Consider the following 17,763-nt stretch of genomic DNA (forward strand, 5'->3'; position numbering starts at 1 on the left):
GTTACATTTAATTTATTCAATGTTATTATATTTGATTATATACAATCAATTATTAATTTAAAAATGTGATATATTATTATATGTTACATTAAATCTTAAATTTTAGGTTTAAATATTTTCTTTCTACATTAAAATAATATATATATATATATATTTTTTTTCTTATTATTTTATATTACTAACTTTATATCATTATATCTGTTTATTTTATTTATTTATTTTCTAATTACAAGATTTATTTGATACATTAATTACTTAAGAGAGATTGTATAAACAATATGTATATATGTAATAACAATAATAATGATAATATAATAATAATATAAATATATAATAATATAATAATAATAAATATATAATAATATATAATAATATATAATAATTTTACATTGCACTCCTATACAATAGTATTCTTGAAAAAAATATAACATATTTTGTATCTTTATTTTACATATTTATTTTATAATAAAATCTTTCTCTCTCTCTCTCTCTCTCTCTTTTCTTTTTCTTTTTCTCTCTGTTACTTTCTCTTTCCTCTCTTTCAGGATTTTCATATTTATAATAAAGAAAATTACATTTATAATATTCATTGTACAGAAAAATCATACTGTATAGAAAAAAAATATATTGTATGTATAAATTAATTAAATATATAATAATATAAAAATATATAAGAAAATATATAATACATGTAAAAATGCAAGAAATTATGAAATTTGCATATAATATATATTTTATACTTTTACACAGAGTCAAGGGTATCAAATCCTACTTTCCTGAACACGTACGATCAAAGTCTATCTCATGCCACGGGGCTTCACCGAACCTAATACATTCTTACGGCTAGTCTTACGCTGTTATCGCAGTATATGCCGTCGACGACTAATGATATAAATAATCCGAAGCATCTCGCTTGGCGAGAAGTGTTCCGAGAAGATTCGATAAGTAGCTTTCAGCATCGCGAATCTCGCGGGATGTAACGAGATGTGTGAGACGAGGCTTGAAATATTTTAAAGATCGCACACACACTTTATATAAATTTGTATAACAATAACTAATTTATATATGCGTTATATATGCATTGTACATGGAATTCATATAGGAATTTTAAAAGTAATCTCGAAAATGTCTTACTTAAATAAACTTTTAATATTTTTTTTAATTACATTCTCTTGAATTTAATTATATAAAATGTAAAAGAAATAAATTCTTTGAAAATATTTACCAGGAAAAAATATGATTGATAAATTTTTGTAAACTTATTCTGTAAAGTGAAATACGATTTATATGTGATAGATAAAATTATTGCACGCAATGTATTTTTTAACGCAATATTCAGCAGCATACTCAGCAGTTAGGTAGATTATGATGCGGTATGGCGGTTAACTGACTGCCCATGCAGACATTCTTTCAATATTTTTGTTGTATATAATAAATATATATTGATTGCATAATGCAATATTCTTTACAATTAAATTTAAAATTAAATATACTCCAAAAATAAAATATTATTTAAAAATATTATTTATTCTAAGATTGCGTTGACATATAAATTATTTAAAACAAAAATAAATCAATCATACGTATAAAAATACAATTTTTATTTCTAGTTCTAAAAATAACATAATAAGTATTAAGACAAATTTGCGATGTACTTACAAGGATACTCGCACTTAAGAATAATTATAGTATCTACAATCTGTAATTATTTTTAACACTTTCGTGCGCATTGATATAAAAAGTCATAAATTTGCGCAGAAATATAAAAAAATTAGAAATACTTATATATTTACATATATATATGGAATATCAATGGATACTGAAAATATGCTTAAGTTGTGTCTTAAGCTACGTATACAGTAGTTGCATTTGGCAAATGTGCCAATTCTAGTGTACTTATTTTTGTGATTAAATTATTTTTCACAGATAAATGTTTTAACGAGACGATATTCGAGTTAATGGCCAAGTCTAAAATGTTTGCAAATTGATTAGAATTTGCATTTAAATATTGCAAATTTATTAATGACGTTGCCCAATCGTAAGGCAAGCCTTTTAACTTATTATCAGATAGATTTAAATACTCTAAATTACTCAAACCAAAGAAACTATCTCTCTCAATACGGTCTATTTTATTGCCTTTCAATGACAATTTTTTTAATGATGGAAAGGATGCAAAACTAGCAGACGGAATATTTTTAATCATATTAAAATTCATTGATAAGTCATTAAGTTGCTGTAAGGCATTTAGTGAAGGAATTTGCGATAGTTTGTTATAATCCAGTAGCAACATTCGTAACGATGGGAATATTTCAAAACTTATATTAGATACAGATTTAAGATTATTCATGGATAAATCTAATTGTTCAAGATATGGAGTATCGAAAGTTCCATAACCAATATTCTCACAGTTTGATAACGATAAAATTTTCAATCGTTTTGAAACGATATTGATGGTTTGTAAATTTGGATTACTATCCAAATACAAGGCGGTCACTTCTGCCATATTTTGCAATGTCAAATTATGCAGATTATTGTTCTCCAAATGGAGAACGCGCAAAGATTTTGGTATTTTGTCGAAAAATTCCAATTCTAGTATCCTTGCATTGATGTTAGTTAAATCTAATTGTATTAATTTTGGAAAAGACAAATTAAAATCCCACAATAAAGTGGAAATATCATTTCCACTTAAATCTAAATATTGCAAATTTGGTAAACTTATTCCGATGCTATTAAATTTCATATATTTATATACGTCATTTGTTTCCGTCTTCAAATCTCTCGCTTCTGATATTTTCTGATAACTTAAATCCAATATTTCAAGATGAGAATGTCGAATTATATTGTCATTATAGACATTAATCTCATTTCGAGATAGATTTAAGCAACTTAAATAAGGTACATGATCCAAAATAGTATAAATGTCTTCCAAATTATTATTGTACAATGATATATGTTGTACGTGTTGACTCTGAATTATATTACTCTTTATAGTGTATAAATTCATACTATCTAAATTTAAGCTTTCCACATTTCCACATTTTTTAATTTCATTTCTTATAATCTTTAAATTGTAATTTTTGTCGTGATCATAAAAATTTGTTGATATGAACTCAATATTTGGTATTGCCAAAAATACTTGCATAGAAGATTGCAGAAGAAATGAAAAAAGTAGATACTTTATCTGCAAGAAAAATAAAAAAGATGTAATGTGATATATGAAGTAATTACGCATGATAGAGAAAGAAGTAAATAAAAAGTTTAAATACAAAAACATCAATATTAAATAAATTAAGAATATATATCCATAAACAAGAAGGTAAATATGTCATAGATTGTTTTATTGTGTCTTCTGAACATTTACTCGAAAAATCTAAATATAATACTCAATCTAATAATATAATATCTACTAATATAATATCTAATTTTTGTGATATTGCATCTTGATTCTTATAGAAATTCGCGTATTGGCAAATTTTGAAAAAAAAACGCATCATTAGCCAGATCAAATTTTTCACATGCACTAAGAAAATTTTAACGAATTTGCTAAAACTTCATTCTGTTAAAAATTCACTTAAATTATACAGACATATTTAAAAATTGTTCTAATTATATATAAAATTGCATATTATAAAATATTATAAAATTGCAGCAAAAGCCATATGTGAGCCATTAGACAGATAAATAATATAATAATCGAAAAATTCCTAATAAATTTGTTTTTTTGAAGAGAATTTTCACATCCAAAAGTTCTCTACTTTCTCGAGAAAATAAATATTCTATTTATAAGTAATTTTTTTTCATAAAAAATTAAAAATATTAAAATCATTTATAAATATTTTTTATCATAAAAAATGGAAAATATTAAAATCATGTCTGCAATATTTCAAATCTCTTATAATATAAATAAATTGATCTAATTAATTTATCTATTTAATCTGAGACAATAGGAACTTAAGAAATATATTATTTTTATATATCAATTATTTTCGACTACTATTATATGTACTATAACTCGTATATTCCTAAATAAAAGAAATAAAGGAAAATTAATGACAGAAAAAAAGAGTAATATACATGCATATTTACTAAAGAGCTAATAATTTTGAAATTAATTTTGCAATAAGTTTATAAAAATTATAATAATAATGATAACATTACACTAATGTTATATAATTAATACTAAATATTATTAAAAAAGTAATGGAAATGTAACCTACCATTTTTTAAACTTGTCAAAATCTTTCAATTTGCTCAATTCAACTTGTAATTTTCGAACAGATTTGTTTTGGAAATACTATTATTTCAAAATCTAATTGAATTATCTTTCGCTTCTCAGTGAAGACTGCAGTTTGGAATTGCGGCTTGTATTTATATCGTCAGATAATACTAAAAATCAGCTTGCCTATCTCATATTTCTAGAATCACCCGGATGATGACATCAATATTTATTAAAAGCGATGTATTTATATAAATAACACGCGAACTATAAACATGACTAAATAAATATATTAATTAAAATTCTATTTAAACTATTTTATGACTTACATATTAAAACATAAATAAATATTTCAAATATTGTTTTTTGTTCAAAATTAAGCAAGTGAACAATTAAAAACATTTTTTTATTGTATTTTTATTGTAAACAACAAAATACTTGAATGCTATTTTCACGAATTTGTATTAATTCTCTTTTCAGTTTACATCTTTTAAACCCATTTTCTATCCGCTTTCATTAAATTGTATTAATTGTTTTTGTACACTTGTATTAATAAATAAGCAATAGATACTTTTAAAGTAAATTCATATTAAAATAATATAAGAAATAACATTTTTAAAATAATCAATGCATATTTTGTTCACAAAAGAAAAGATACTTCAACGTTTTTTATGACTTAAAATTGAAGTAATCAAGTGAAATAACTAATTAAAAAATTTGCTGAAAACGCGGTCTACGATATTCTTGTAAGATTGAGGAAAGTAATTAGGAGATTGTTGCTGAATTCTGAACCAATCGATGATCGGAGAAGAGAGAATCCATGATACATATCCGACTTATTAAACACATGTAACGTAATCCTAAATTATTAAATTATAATTATTAAAACTCAAAAGAGATAGAATAACTTCCATAAACTTTGATTATTAATATTATTATCTCGATTCTGCACATATATATCTATATATACAGTTTTAACGATTTTCTTTATTGTCGGTGAGAGCTTGTGATTGATCACCATGTGTGAATTGAGTTTCTATCATTGGATTTTCATACCGGTGCTTTATATGCTTCCAAAGTCTCTGTAACAAATAAACAAATTGATTGCACATCAATTCTAACATAACAATCTTATAAAAATATGTAACATGTAATTTTTTTATATTTTTAGTACAGCAATATTTTTTAATATTTAAGAAATTTAATAAATTTGTTTTTAATTATTGTTTTAATACTTATTTAATAAATTTATATTTTTAATTATTATGTTTTAATACTTAATAAATTTAATAAATTTATGTTTTTAATTATTATTTTAATATTTGATAAATTTAACAAATTTATGTTTTTAATTATTATTGTTTTCATATTTAATAAATTTAATTTACATTTAAAATTATCTAATCAATATTTCTGTTCTCTCTCATAATATATAGCGACATACTCCATTATTCACGGTTTCGAATATATATTCGCAAGCTTCATCGTACGCTCTTTCGAAGAATACCGCACTGATCACAATAGCAAGCGTGAACGTAGAGCTCCGCTTGCACACGTAGCGATAAAATAAACGTGCCGCTGTATCGAACATTGCGAATCGTCGGAAGAACGATCGGGATCGGAAATGATTAGAGAGAGATACATGAAATGAAATATAAATTGTCAAATTATTCATTTGTTTGTTATATCTGTCCAAAGAGATGGCATGTATTTATGATCACCTGATCTCAACATTTTTAAATAGATCTTTTTCAAAAATAGCAATAAATTTCCTTAAGAAAAATTTTCATTCTTGAAAATTTATATTTACAATCTAGAACGATTATGAAATTCACTTATCCACTTTAAATAAATAAAAAAAATTTTATTATTACATATTTATTAATTTGTCTATTCAACTTTTACTAATCATAAAGTTTCTTCTCCTTTCTTTTCTTTTTCTTTATTAATCGGATTTTTATTGATTCTTTCTAAATCGATTTTTACGAAATTCTTATGTTTTATTGATAGCTTAATTATCATTCTGTTATCTCTTCTCATACGTCTCTCATTTCCCTTTTGCTATCTGTAGGAAAAGATAGCAAGCGAAGAGACAGGTCATTTCCGCTCTATTTTTAATAAAATACGCGATTTCCAAACACGATTCCTTTCATTTAACAATATATATACATGTGAAACAATCCAACTTGTATTTTACAAAATCACTAATGACATAAATGCGACAGCAATTGATTTTACATAAAAAGATGTAGAATAAAATTTTTTCTTTGGAAACAAAACATTTCTAATAAAATCAATTTTAAAAATTGACAAATGATATACTTTTTTCTCTTTCATTAATAGAATACATATTATGTTAATAAAGAAAATTTCTCATAATAATTATATAAAATCTCTACACACTTGTAAATTCTATCATAAGAAACTCTCTCATAAGTAAATTGCATCGACAATGATATTAAAAATTAAGATAAATGAAAAACCAATATTGATTATATCTCATAAATAAGTCGCTGATAATGATGTATATGAAGAGTTAGAGTAAATGGGAAAATCAATATCAATTATATTTCATATTCCCGGTATTTTTATGTCTCTATTCTTAACAAAGGCATCATACAAAATGTTGTATTCAACAAATATATACTGTAGGAATCTGCAAAAAGGTAGTCACATTTTTAGACGGGAAAATGTACAGATCATCTCGCAATAAAAATAATCGATAATATGTATCTTTCAATTGAAAATATAGTAATTTACGGATTTCACATCCTCTCTGCGTTATCCCGATGCAGAGTTTTCGACAACGTAATCGGTTCCTGCAGCACTTTTCGCGATATCCTAATCTGTCCGGACGCTGGGTCTCGTCCAAAGTACTTGACTTGTATCTCCTGACCAATTTCCAGTCCCAGAGCGCTAGGGTGATGGATCTTGCGTTGATCTAATTGAGAATTGGGCAATAATGTTGGCACCATTTTGGAATGTAGCGTCACCATAACTCCAATCTCTCGTATTTCCACTATTTTCGCGGTATAAATGGCGCCGAATTCCAAAGTCGGCTCGCGATCCTTCTGCAGAATATTTTCTATCATTTCCTTAGCTTCGTTCATGGCGTTTTCGTTTGGCGCAAATATAGAGTACGTGTTCTCATCGTGTGGAAATATCTGAAAGCAATATTGAAAGTGTCAGTATATTTCAAATAAATAAATAAGTGATGAGCAATTTTGTTTATATTAAATAATATTAGAAAAGTTTTAATCTTCTCTTCAGCATATAATAAATAAAAATCATCTTACGTGCACTCCGGTTTCCAAGAGTATCTTCTTTAAATTCATACCGCCGATTCCAAGAAACTTTCCTCTTTGATGAATAGGAACCTCCAAGTTCTCAATCACTGGCATCTTGTCCTTTTTCTTTGTTTGCGGTGTTCGTATCACATCGTTCATGATTTTAATGATTTCTCGTTTAGCAGCTATCGCTTGATATAGGCACTCCATTATAATTTTTAGTGGAACTCCTGGTATCTTTACATCGGCCTGTAACGCGGTGAATCCTCGCTTGGTGCCTGCTATTTTGAAATCCATATCCCCAAGATAATCTTCGATTCCCTAACAGACAGATAGAAAATTTACATCAATCACGATAATTTAAATTTACAATCTAATGGTTTAAACACGACAATACTTACTAATATGTCAGTCAATATCTTATACTTGTCGATATCAGTGTTAGTTTCATTATATTTAGTCACGAGACCAATGGCCACACCTGCTGCTGACGAAGATATAGGTATGCCTGCATCGAGCAGTGCTAAGCTTCCGCCACAAACCGTAGCCATTGAAGAAGAACCTGTTTTTATAAGATAAAATATAAGTTTAAAATTTTTGATATTATTATTGCCGTATTATAAGCATTTTTTAACGAAAGTGAACTTGAATTAGTCTAATGATCGTCTCACCATTTGATTCCAAAACCTCGCTAGTCAGTCTTATGGTGAACGGATAGTCCTTTGGAAGAATCGACCTCAGGGCTTTCTCCGCTAAAGCACCATGTCCCATCTCCCGACGTCCTATCCGACCTACGTGTCCTGTTTCATTAGTTGCATAGGGCGGAAATTCGTAATGAAGGAAGAAATTTTTTTCTTTCACGCCACTGCCAAAAAATAAATTAAATTTCAAACATTTGTCGCAAGTGCTTTTCTTCCTTTATATAGCTCTTTTTATCTTTAGATTGAAATCTTTTTATAATGAAGCGCTTTCGCGGTATATGTGTCATCGAAAATACTAGTGGAAGAGAAAAAGAATGTCGGAGCTTAATTGTTTCGCTATTAATGTACCTAATTAACATCGACATAGCGTCCATCTTGAGCGCACTTTCCAGAGAGTCCAGAGCCACAGTACACATGACCTGAGTCTGTCCTCGTTGAAATACAGCCGAGCCATGAAGAGGATTGAAAAGGTCTACCTGGCATGATATATCGCGTAAACCATCCGGTGAACGACCATCGCATCTGAAAATCGTTGATTTTGAATATTTGGATGATTTAAAGATCGACAAAGCCAATAGGATTTTATATCGGACAATAATACCTGACGTCTGTGTCTAAGATCAGTGTCCTGAAAAGATCTTTGGTAATTTTCCCAAAGATGTTTTCCGCTGATTTAACATCCAAATCAGTATTATCACTTTTCAACGCCTCAATAACACTATTTCTAAGATCATTAATCGCATTGTCCCTAGAAATCTTATCATGAGCATGATTTGAAAATATTTCTCGCAATTTTGTCTCCGAAAGTTCCTTCACAGAATTGATCAGATTATTATCCTGTTCGACAGTCTCGATATTTCTTTTCGTTTTGCCATGTGCCTTTTGCAAATTTGCTATAGCGTTCACAATATTCTGACATTCTTTAACGCCGAGTTTTATCGCCTTCTTCAGATCCTGCTCTAATATTTCATTGGCTGAACCCTCTAACATGACGATTAAATTGTGTTTAGTCGCTGTGACAATCATGTTTAATATACTATCTTGAATTTGACGTCTCGTAGGATTAATTATAAATTCATTGTCGATCATCCCGATTCTGATCGCGCCCACAGGACCATTCCATGGAATATCAGAGATGCTAAGAGCCGCAGAGGCACCGTTAATGGCAATCACATCAGGATCGTTTATACCATCGACAGCTAACATGTTGCACATTATGTGGGTGTCGTAGTAAAATCCCTCTGGGAATAACGGTCTTATTGATCGATCGATGACTCTGCTCGTGAGAATTTCGTTTTCGGTTGGCCCGAGTTCTCTCCTTAAAAAATTGGTTGGTATGCGACCCGCTGCAGCTGCCTTCTGTCTGTAGTCCACGATGAGTGGAAGGAATGAGGAATTAGACGATTGGTGCTTGCAAACTGCTGTGACCATGACTGAAGTGTCGCCCAAGGACACGATTGCGCTACCATCAGCGAAACGTGCATATTTACCTGTAGATAGCTTGAGTGGCTTGCTAGAAATATAAAAGAAATCAATTAATTAAAGATGTATGATTTATTTCTATTGTATTATTTTCCGGATAATTTGTAATTAATTCCTAGCAACAATTCTAATATAAAATTTTCTCATTTAAATTTAATTGCAATATTTATATTAACGAGAATTTTAAGAAATGTTTTTTGATATTTTTAAAAAAAAAGGAGAAGGCTCAGCAAGTATTTTATTATTAAAAAAATTATGGAACATCCCAAGATATAAAATGTTTTATTTTTCAAATAATTTGTAATTAATTTCTAATAGCAATTAAATAAATAATAAATTAATAATTTAATAAATAATATAAAATTTTATTCAAAAAAGGTCTTAATATCCATATTGACAGCTTAAGAATTTTAAGAAATATTATTATAAGATTCATTAAATATTTTATCATTAAAAAGATAATTTAAAAAAATAAACATAAAACACCCTATAAAATATAAAAAGCTGCGCAAGCAAAAATGCTAAAAATGCATTGCTGGATTTATCCTACTCACATTTTCACGCAAACTCAACATATATATATATATATATATATATATATTTTTTTTTTTTTTTAAATAAATATGAATTCTTGAAATATACAAAATACGTGTGATTCTCGACGAAATTCTGAAAGAAACTCGGTATAAACCGCGTATAGGTTAGGATAGATAAACGCGTGACAAATCCTCACCCATCAGACAACGTGACGACTTCGGTGCCGACGTTCGTGTGACTTGCTCGTCTCGCGTGACTAAACTTGACGTAGGTCGTATTTCCATTTTTACACGAATTTTTGCCAGCCAAAAGCACTGGCTTGTGGTATCTCGATAACCTACAAATACTTGTTGACACTATCATTTTTTGGCGATAGCACCCGGTGTACTTCGCAGAAACGAATCAAAACGAGTGCTCGAGATAAGCGCTTTTGACGTCTGCGAAACGTCAACTTGGTACTACGAAGTCGAGCAACTTCTCGGAGGATAACAGACTGCAGTTTTGATTCGGATCCGTGCTAAGTGTCGATATACAGATTCCTAGAATATCGACACTGGGCTAAAATTTGCCTAAATCGGGGACGCGACCGCTCTTGGGATTCTCTCTGCTTTCACTATTAACTCGGGCACGTGTTTCCATTCGTCATCGTGACTCTGCTTAGAAAGAGATACACTCCAGTATTATTCGTATAAGAATAATAAATTCAAATCTTTTATTCTCTTTTTTTTTAAGATTTTATTATATTCCTTCTTGAGAGTATCGGAGAATATTTCTGAAAATTCTCGAGCTATCAATATGAATATTAAGACCTGATTTGAATAAGGAAATTTTATATTATTTATTAAATTATTAATTTATTATTTATTTAATTGCTAATAGAAATTATTTGGAAAATAAAATATTAGTATTATTAAATAAATATAAAATATAATATTATTTTTAATAAAACATTTTATATCTTGGAATGTTCCATAATTTTTTTAACAATAAAATTTTATTCTTTCTTTTATTCTTTTCTCTTCATCTTCACCTCATCTCTTTCCGAAAAATCTTCCCAATGAACGGCCTCGCTAGAAAAGAGAATCTCGGTTCCGAGAGGAATCTTGCGATTTTTCATGATGATTTTCATGCACGAGATGTAGATATATACACAGGCAGTGGGAGCGACTCTTCCTCTCCTTCTACGAGGCACGACGGTAAATGCAGTTTCACTTTCTCATTCCGCGCAAGGTGAGATGCGCGTAAATCTCTTCTCGTTTATAACAACACGGTATTCGAGCAGCTCCAGAATCCCGCGTAATACATACAACAAGATTCCAAGAACGTTTCACAGATGTATATCTTGCATGTCGATTGATCTATCTATTAATAATCTATATATTAATTTATATATATTAAACATTTATTTATATTATATAAATATATATCTATCTATATTATATAAAAATTGTATAAAAATTATATATTATATAAATATTATATAACTATATATATTATATAATTATATAACATTTATATAATATTTATATATAAATATAATATATATAAATATTATATAAAAATATTATATAAATATCTATATATTAATGTATACATTAAACTATCTATATTAATATATATATAATTATAATCTATATATATTAATAATCTAATCTATAAGATTAATTTGCTGAGATATCTGAGAGATACCTGAGAGATTAATCGAACGTTTCATACTACGAATTAATGAATGCGTTAATGAAAGAAACATTATATGTACCTGCTACGAAATAATTAATAATATTGTAATGAATAAATAATTATCGTGCCATGGAATAATTAATGTAATAATAAAAGAAATATTATAATATGTAATTTTACTAATAAATATATATCATACATGTTTATAATTACGTATTCTAATATTCCTCTCATTATTCTATTAAATATTAATATTTTTAATCATCTTCTAATCGACGCGCTCGAATTATCAGATCTGTTCATCCAGAGGATGTAATTACGAGTGTCGGATATCCTTGAGATATCATTAGGAGATCTTCAATTATATCGTTTATGGCTTCTTCATAAGCACGAAATATCCTGCGATATCCGACAAGACGAATCGGAACAGAGGATTATCGTCGATGGCGATTATATCATTATATCGACCGCGTTTCTCTCGCGCGAGTAGAGATGATTCGCTCTCGAAAGTCGTCACCTCGTTTGAGTGTAGTAAACGAGCATAGAGGAGGGAAGAGGGAGAGAGAAAAAGAGAGAGAAAGAGAGATATCCGCGTTGCCTTCCCCCCCTTCCCACCCCCGGTCGGGTTTCTTTCCTCGATCAATCCGCGGATTAAATCGGTAATTAAAGCGCGCCCGACTTCTCGCACCGATGACGGACATTCCTCGGACATCGAGGGGGGGGGGGGAAGAAAGTCCCCCTCCCGAATTTAGAGTAATCCCGCGAAAACACTTGGTTCCGAGGCGAGGAGAGAAAGCTCCTCTCGTCTTCTCCCTTTTTATTCGATTCGCTCCGGCGAATTTTTGCCGCGAGACGCACGTTGCAGGGACTTGGTTCGGTCGATTTCCACTCGAGCATCCACGAGAGGGAAATCTCCATTAGTTGAATCCGAAGCCTCGTCCGAGAATTTCATCAATCGCGAAGAAAATCGCAGATCCGGAAGATCCCAAAAATCCTGATAATTAAAGCGCGCATCTCGAACATGGAGATTAGAAAGTCCAGTTTCCTTCCCTTCGTCGGGGACGTCTCCTCCAGTTGGGGGACCACCAGAGGGTCCGCGAACGATGACGGTCGAGATTTTAGGACTTTTTCACATTCCTCGGCATCTCTGCCGGACTACATCATCGCTCGCTTTCCCCCCTCCCGCGCCCCATTCGACGATCACTTTCTTCGAGATCGCTTCGCGCGAAGCTGAAGGATCTCCTCTCGCGCTAATCCTACTCGGCGTCGCCGAAGCCAGTCGGGCTATGCGGATCCATAAATCGTAGTTATCCGTCGTGGATTTTCTCCATTTCCCTGGCGATGTGCCGTCTTCGCGGCGATCTGGTTGTCCTGCTGGTGATCGTCCTGGCGGAGGCCCAGTGCTTCATGATGAGGATCGTCGGGGAGAATCATTCCAGTGAGTACCACTTTGACATTACGATTTTTCTGACAATTTCCTCGATCTAGATCGGATGTTGCAATTTCTGATTCTTCAAGCTCACAATTTATCCTTGATTTTTGCAATCTGCAGTTGGTCTTAGACTTTTGACACGTGATATGGATTTTAAATATAAGTGGAATTAGGTTTGATCAATGTTTGAGTTCAATTTTTATATTCTAATGATATCTCTTCTCTTATGATTTCTTATAATTATAAGATGATAATCTCGTGTATTTATCCTTTACTGACTAATCTTAGACGTTCTAGAAGTTCTTAACGATATATATTTCCGAATCCTACCAAAAATCCTTATAAAGGGTCATATTTAACTCGATAGACTTCAAAGATCATAATTCGCAAAGACGATAAAAAAATTGGAGTTTGGATAACAGAATGCGGATGTCCGGCAGCGTCGCAGAGGCAACCACGATCGATTGCTCCGTCGAAGGTCCAAGGACTGCTGTTAAAGGACGACGTCTCGTCCTCGTCGACGATCACCGCCACCGCCACCACCACGACCACCGGTCGCATCTTCAACGGCAAACCCAGCAGGAAGGGCGCGTGGCCTTGGCAGGTATCTCTTCAGTTGCTGCATCCAAAGCTGGGCTTCATCGGCCACTGGTGCGGCGGTGTGTTGATCGATCCCAGATGGGTAATCACCGTTGCCCATTGCATTCACAAGTGAGTCCGAGCCTCGTGGAGAGTTTGACGAAATTTCATAATCGTGATCTAGTCTTAATTTTGGCCAAACTTCATTTTTCCTCGAGAGAGTTACTTTTCTTAGATATCTTCCTTCTTCTTTCTTCGTGAAACTCTTCGATGTATTCTTAACTCAAAATTCAAGTCAAGTGGACGCTTATTCCAGTTATTTACTTCATGCTTCGTATACTCAAAATGGGTGTTTACTTCAGCGAGCTGTTTAATTTGCCCATCGGCGCGCTATGGACAGCGGTGGTCGGCGAATGGGAACTGGACGCGGGGGGACGCGGATCCGCTCGTTTGCCCGTCGAAAAGGTGATTCTTCACGAGAGGTTCAATAATTACGTGCACGACATAGGTGAGTCTATTCAAATAAAAATAAATCTGTGATTCTATTCATTTTATATCAACACTCTTCTTAAGCTCTATTAAAGATTCATTTATTCTATTCTATTCCATTAATGATCCATTCTATTGATATTTTCTCTAAATTAAACCTAAGACATTCGAAATTAAATCAAAAAAATTGAAAACCTTTTCCAAAGCTCTCTGGAATCCTGATAGAATCTCGTCCTTGTAGCCCTAATGAAGCTCGCCAGGCCAGCACCTCTATCAAAGGTCGTTCGCACTATCTGTCTTCCCGGTCCTGAGCAGTATATCGGCAAAAGACAATGCGTGGCCTCCGGTTGGGGCCGATACGGTCCCTCGCCCTCGCTCTCTACCGCCCTTCTGGAAGTCAGTGTTCCTCTTCTGGACCTCGAAGAGTGTCTCCAAGCTTATGGCACGTCGGTGCCCATCAGGAAAGGTCATCTCTGTGCCGGACACATTGACGGTTCTTCCGGAAGTTGCGTGGTAAACACAGTTTTCTGAAAATTAAATTAAGAAATTTAAATTAAAAATAATTATAATATAAAAATTATATAATAAAAATAATATTTTTTAAAATTAAATAATTATAATATAAAAATTATATAATAAATAATATCTTTTTAAATTAAAAAATTATAATATAAAAATTATATAATAAAAATAATATCTTTTAAATTAAAAATAAGGAGATGGATATGTATGCAGAAAATGATTAATTTCTGAAGAAGAAAAATTAGAAGACACGGTTTTTAACTTGGTCCATGATTACGTATTATTAATTCTTATTTCTTTGTTTATCTTCAGGGTGATTCTGGTGGACCTCTGCAGTGTCGTCGCTCTGATGGCGCGTGGCAGTTGGTCGGTGTTACCTCCTTCGGCTCCGGTTGTGCCAGACCGGGTTATCCAGATGTATATACCGAGATACAGCATTACTTAAACTGGATTAACAGTACAATCCATGCCAACCACGACGACGATGAGCAGTAGTTAAAAACACGTTTGTAAATATCAACATTGTAAATATGCTATTGTACAGTAACAGTGCATAATTCTCTGTATATAATGCACATTCCGTTTGTATTATTACATATTGTACAGTCTGCTGATTTTTAAAAATCAACATTGGAAGCAATTCATTTCATTACTATTTATTTTAATTAATATTTAATTTAATTTTACGTATACATTTCATGTACATACGTACAAAATTTTACATCTGTTCTATTACATCAATAATTCATTGCGTTCCAAATACGCCAATCTAATTGACCTTGAGAGATTTGATGCTCTACTTTACATGCTAACCCGATTGGTATATGGAATAGAATTTTATTTAAATAAAATTGCATAAGATATAGTCAATTGTCGCTAAATGAATTATTTTCATCTATATACACATGTTATTAATTCACTTTTGTTTAATTATTAGTACGTATCATTTTTTACAGCCTTTATACAATCCAAGTACCAAAATCTGTGTTCGGTTTTTATAGATAAAATACCTCACACATTTCTTGTGTAAATATAATACTTTATAATATATAAGATGTATATTATAGTAATGTCCATTTTTACTTTGTACATTGCGTCACATTTGTTATATCGAAGTTTTGTTATTTATATTATACATATACATGTTCGATAAGAGAATAAATTTTGATAATTAATTTTAATTACGAGAAAGAGAGAGAGAGAGAGAGAGAGAGAGAGAAGAAAAAATAAATAAAAAAAATATTTAATATTTAATATATATAATATTTAATAAAAAAATATTTAATAAATAAATGTTAATTAAAAGATCCATGACGAGAGGAGTAGGGAGAGAAGTAGAAGTGAGGATGAAACTATCATGATTAAATATATGTAGGTCGTACTCCCCTCCCTTCTCATTGAATCTGACATTGTAAATAATAAACAGATAGAAAGCCGAGGATATTGATATTGACATATAGACGCTCCTTATACGTAGCCACTCGTAATAATCGTTTTATTTCATTTTCTGCAACTATGACCGGACAATAATTACGGCCGTTTGTAAATGATCCGGTTGAGTAAACGTCGGAATCAAAATAAACAGGATGATGGGTCCCGAGGCTTGTAAAGATATTTTCCGGAACATTGGTCGCGATCAGTTAAAACTTTCACGGTTGTTTACTCAGCCGGAAAAGACGAGACGCAATCCCGCTTTAAAGTCCTCGAAATTACACCGTGTGGAAACATTTCTATATTTCGCGCTCGAAATTAAAGGGGAAAATACGCCAGTGAAATTGTATCCTTTAGCAAATTATAAAGATGGGAAAAATTCATTCCTTTCTGTTGAAAATGTTACGCTTTTTTTCATCGAAAAAAGAGAAACGACAATAAATTATGATCAGTTCATTAGCTCGGATGGAACGCAATGCTCTTTAATAAGGGTATGCTATATAAATGATGAAGTTAGAGATATCGATTCGCGAAGGGAGCACGCGACATACCATGGGAGCGTATTCGGTCACAGGACGAAGTCTTAATTAGCCTTAATTATTAATTGCACGTACATACCTATGTAAGCAGCACTTTGCGCGTGCCTGCGTGTTACTGTGTAGGTGTACGCGTTTCGACATTCATAAAGTAAATATGTATATTCCACAGTACGCCAAAGTATTCCTGGGATCCTGTGGAAGATGTATCTCCGATGATCTTCAAGCATCCGAAGATTCTATTAATTTACTTCAATTTTAATGAAGTGATTGTAATGGAATATCTTTGGTAGATTCCCGAAATATCTCAGGACAAGATGCATTTATTTTTTCATACATCATGTCTTCCTTGACAATGTCCTTCTTGCAATTACTTCTGAATTGGCCATCCGAACCGCCCTAAAAATATGAAAATATAAAATGTAGAATTAATTTATACATGGTATAAAGTAAAATAGGTAATCTTAGCTTTGGAATTGTTATATCGAGAACGTGCGCTTCCAATTTGAAATACAATATGACAGTTCGATTCACAATGCATTTCGCTCGACACAGTTACGCAACGACAGAAGTAGCTTCTCAGCATCGAAATCCTTATATAAATGCAGATGTCCCTCTTGCAGGCATTCATTCTCCGCGAAGAAATGGCTTTTCTTTCTAACTTTCAACATATCTCTATATTTATCTTTTTATTTGTTTCGATAACGTAATGATAAAGCAAGACTGTCAAATAAGATCGAAATAGATCAGAAGATGTCACTTGACGTTCACATTTGCGTGTTTTTAGAAAATTATAAAAAAAGGCTAAAATTATGAAATATAATTGAAAAATTGATAATCTATCTATCTTTTATATTAAAATTTATAATAG

General features: G+C 31.2%; 3 protein-coding genes and 1 long non-coding RNA gene across 5 annotated transcripts; 1 reads left to right on the plus strand and 3 right to left on the minus strand.

The window, feature by feature from the left end:
- Positions 1-1,613: 1,613 nt before the first annotated feature.
- LOC109609895 (toll-like receptor 3) lies at positions 1,614-4,323 on the minus strand. The gene is made up of 2 exons (XM_020027072.2): positions 4,218-4,323; positions 1,614-3,181 (listed from the first exon to the last, which is right to left on the minus strand). Exons 1-2 carry the CDS (start codon positions 4,218-4,220, stop codon positions 1,844-1,846), a joined length of 1,341 nt encoding a protein of 446 aa, XP_019882631.1. The 5' UTR covers positions 4,221-4,323; the 3' UTR covers positions 1,614-1,843.
- Positions 4,324-6,773: 2,450 nt separating this feature from the next.
- On the minus strand, positions 6,774-10,647 carry LOC105249727 (polyribonucleotide nucleotidyltransferase 1, mitochondrial). The gene is made up of 7 exons (XM_020027070.2): positions 10,420-10,647; positions 8,806-9,717; positions 8,553-8,726; positions 8,175-8,368; positions 7,905-8,065; positions 7,513-7,824; positions 6,774-7,380 (listed from the first exon to the last, which is right to left on the minus strand). The coding sequence occupies exons 1-7, from the start codon at positions 10,584-10,586 to the stop codon at positions 6,982-6,984; spliced, it is 2,319 nt and encodes a 772-aa protein (XP_019882629.2). The 5' UTR covers positions 10,587-10,647; the 3' UTR covers positions 6,774-6,981.
- A 2,312-nt stretch (positions 10,648-12,959) lies between these two features.
- Positions 12,960-15,555, plus strand: LOC105249728 (chymotrypsinogen A). Of its 2 annotated transcripts, none has more exons than XM_025405946.1 (5): positions 12,960-13,341; positions 13,758-14,046; positions 14,277-14,422; positions 14,645-14,916; positions 15,238-15,555. In XM_025405946.1, the coding sequence occupies exons 1-5, from the start codon at positions 13,245-13,247 to the stop codon at positions 15,418-15,420; spliced, it is 987 nt and encodes a 328-aa protein (XP_025261731.1). In that variant the 5' UTR covers positions 12,960-13,244; the 3' UTR covers positions 15,421-15,555. The 2 variants fall into 2 exon arrangements, with proteins under 2 accessions (XP_025261731.1, XP_025261732.1); XM_025405947.1 differs by having other exon boundaries at positions 13,776-14,046.
- Positions 14,261-17,552, minus strand: LOC112637073. Its single transcript, XR_003122382.1, has 3 exons — positions 16,975-17,552; positions 14,599-14,930; positions 14,261-14,428 (listed from the first exon to the last, which is right to left on the minus strand). It is a non-coding gene; the product is annotated as an uncharacterized LOC112637073 (long non-coding RNA).
- Between the last annotated feature and the right edge of the window lie 211 nt (positions 17,553-17,763).

Source organism: Camponotus floridanus, unplaced genomic scaffold (assembly GCF_003227725.1).
Source record: "Camponotus floridanus strain SB8 unplaced genomic scaffold, Cflo_v7.5 scaffold127, whole genome shotgun sequence".
NCBI classification, from domain to species: domain Eukaryota; kingdom Metazoa; phylum Arthropoda; class Insecta; order Hymenoptera; family Formicidae; genus Camponotus; species Camponotus floridanus.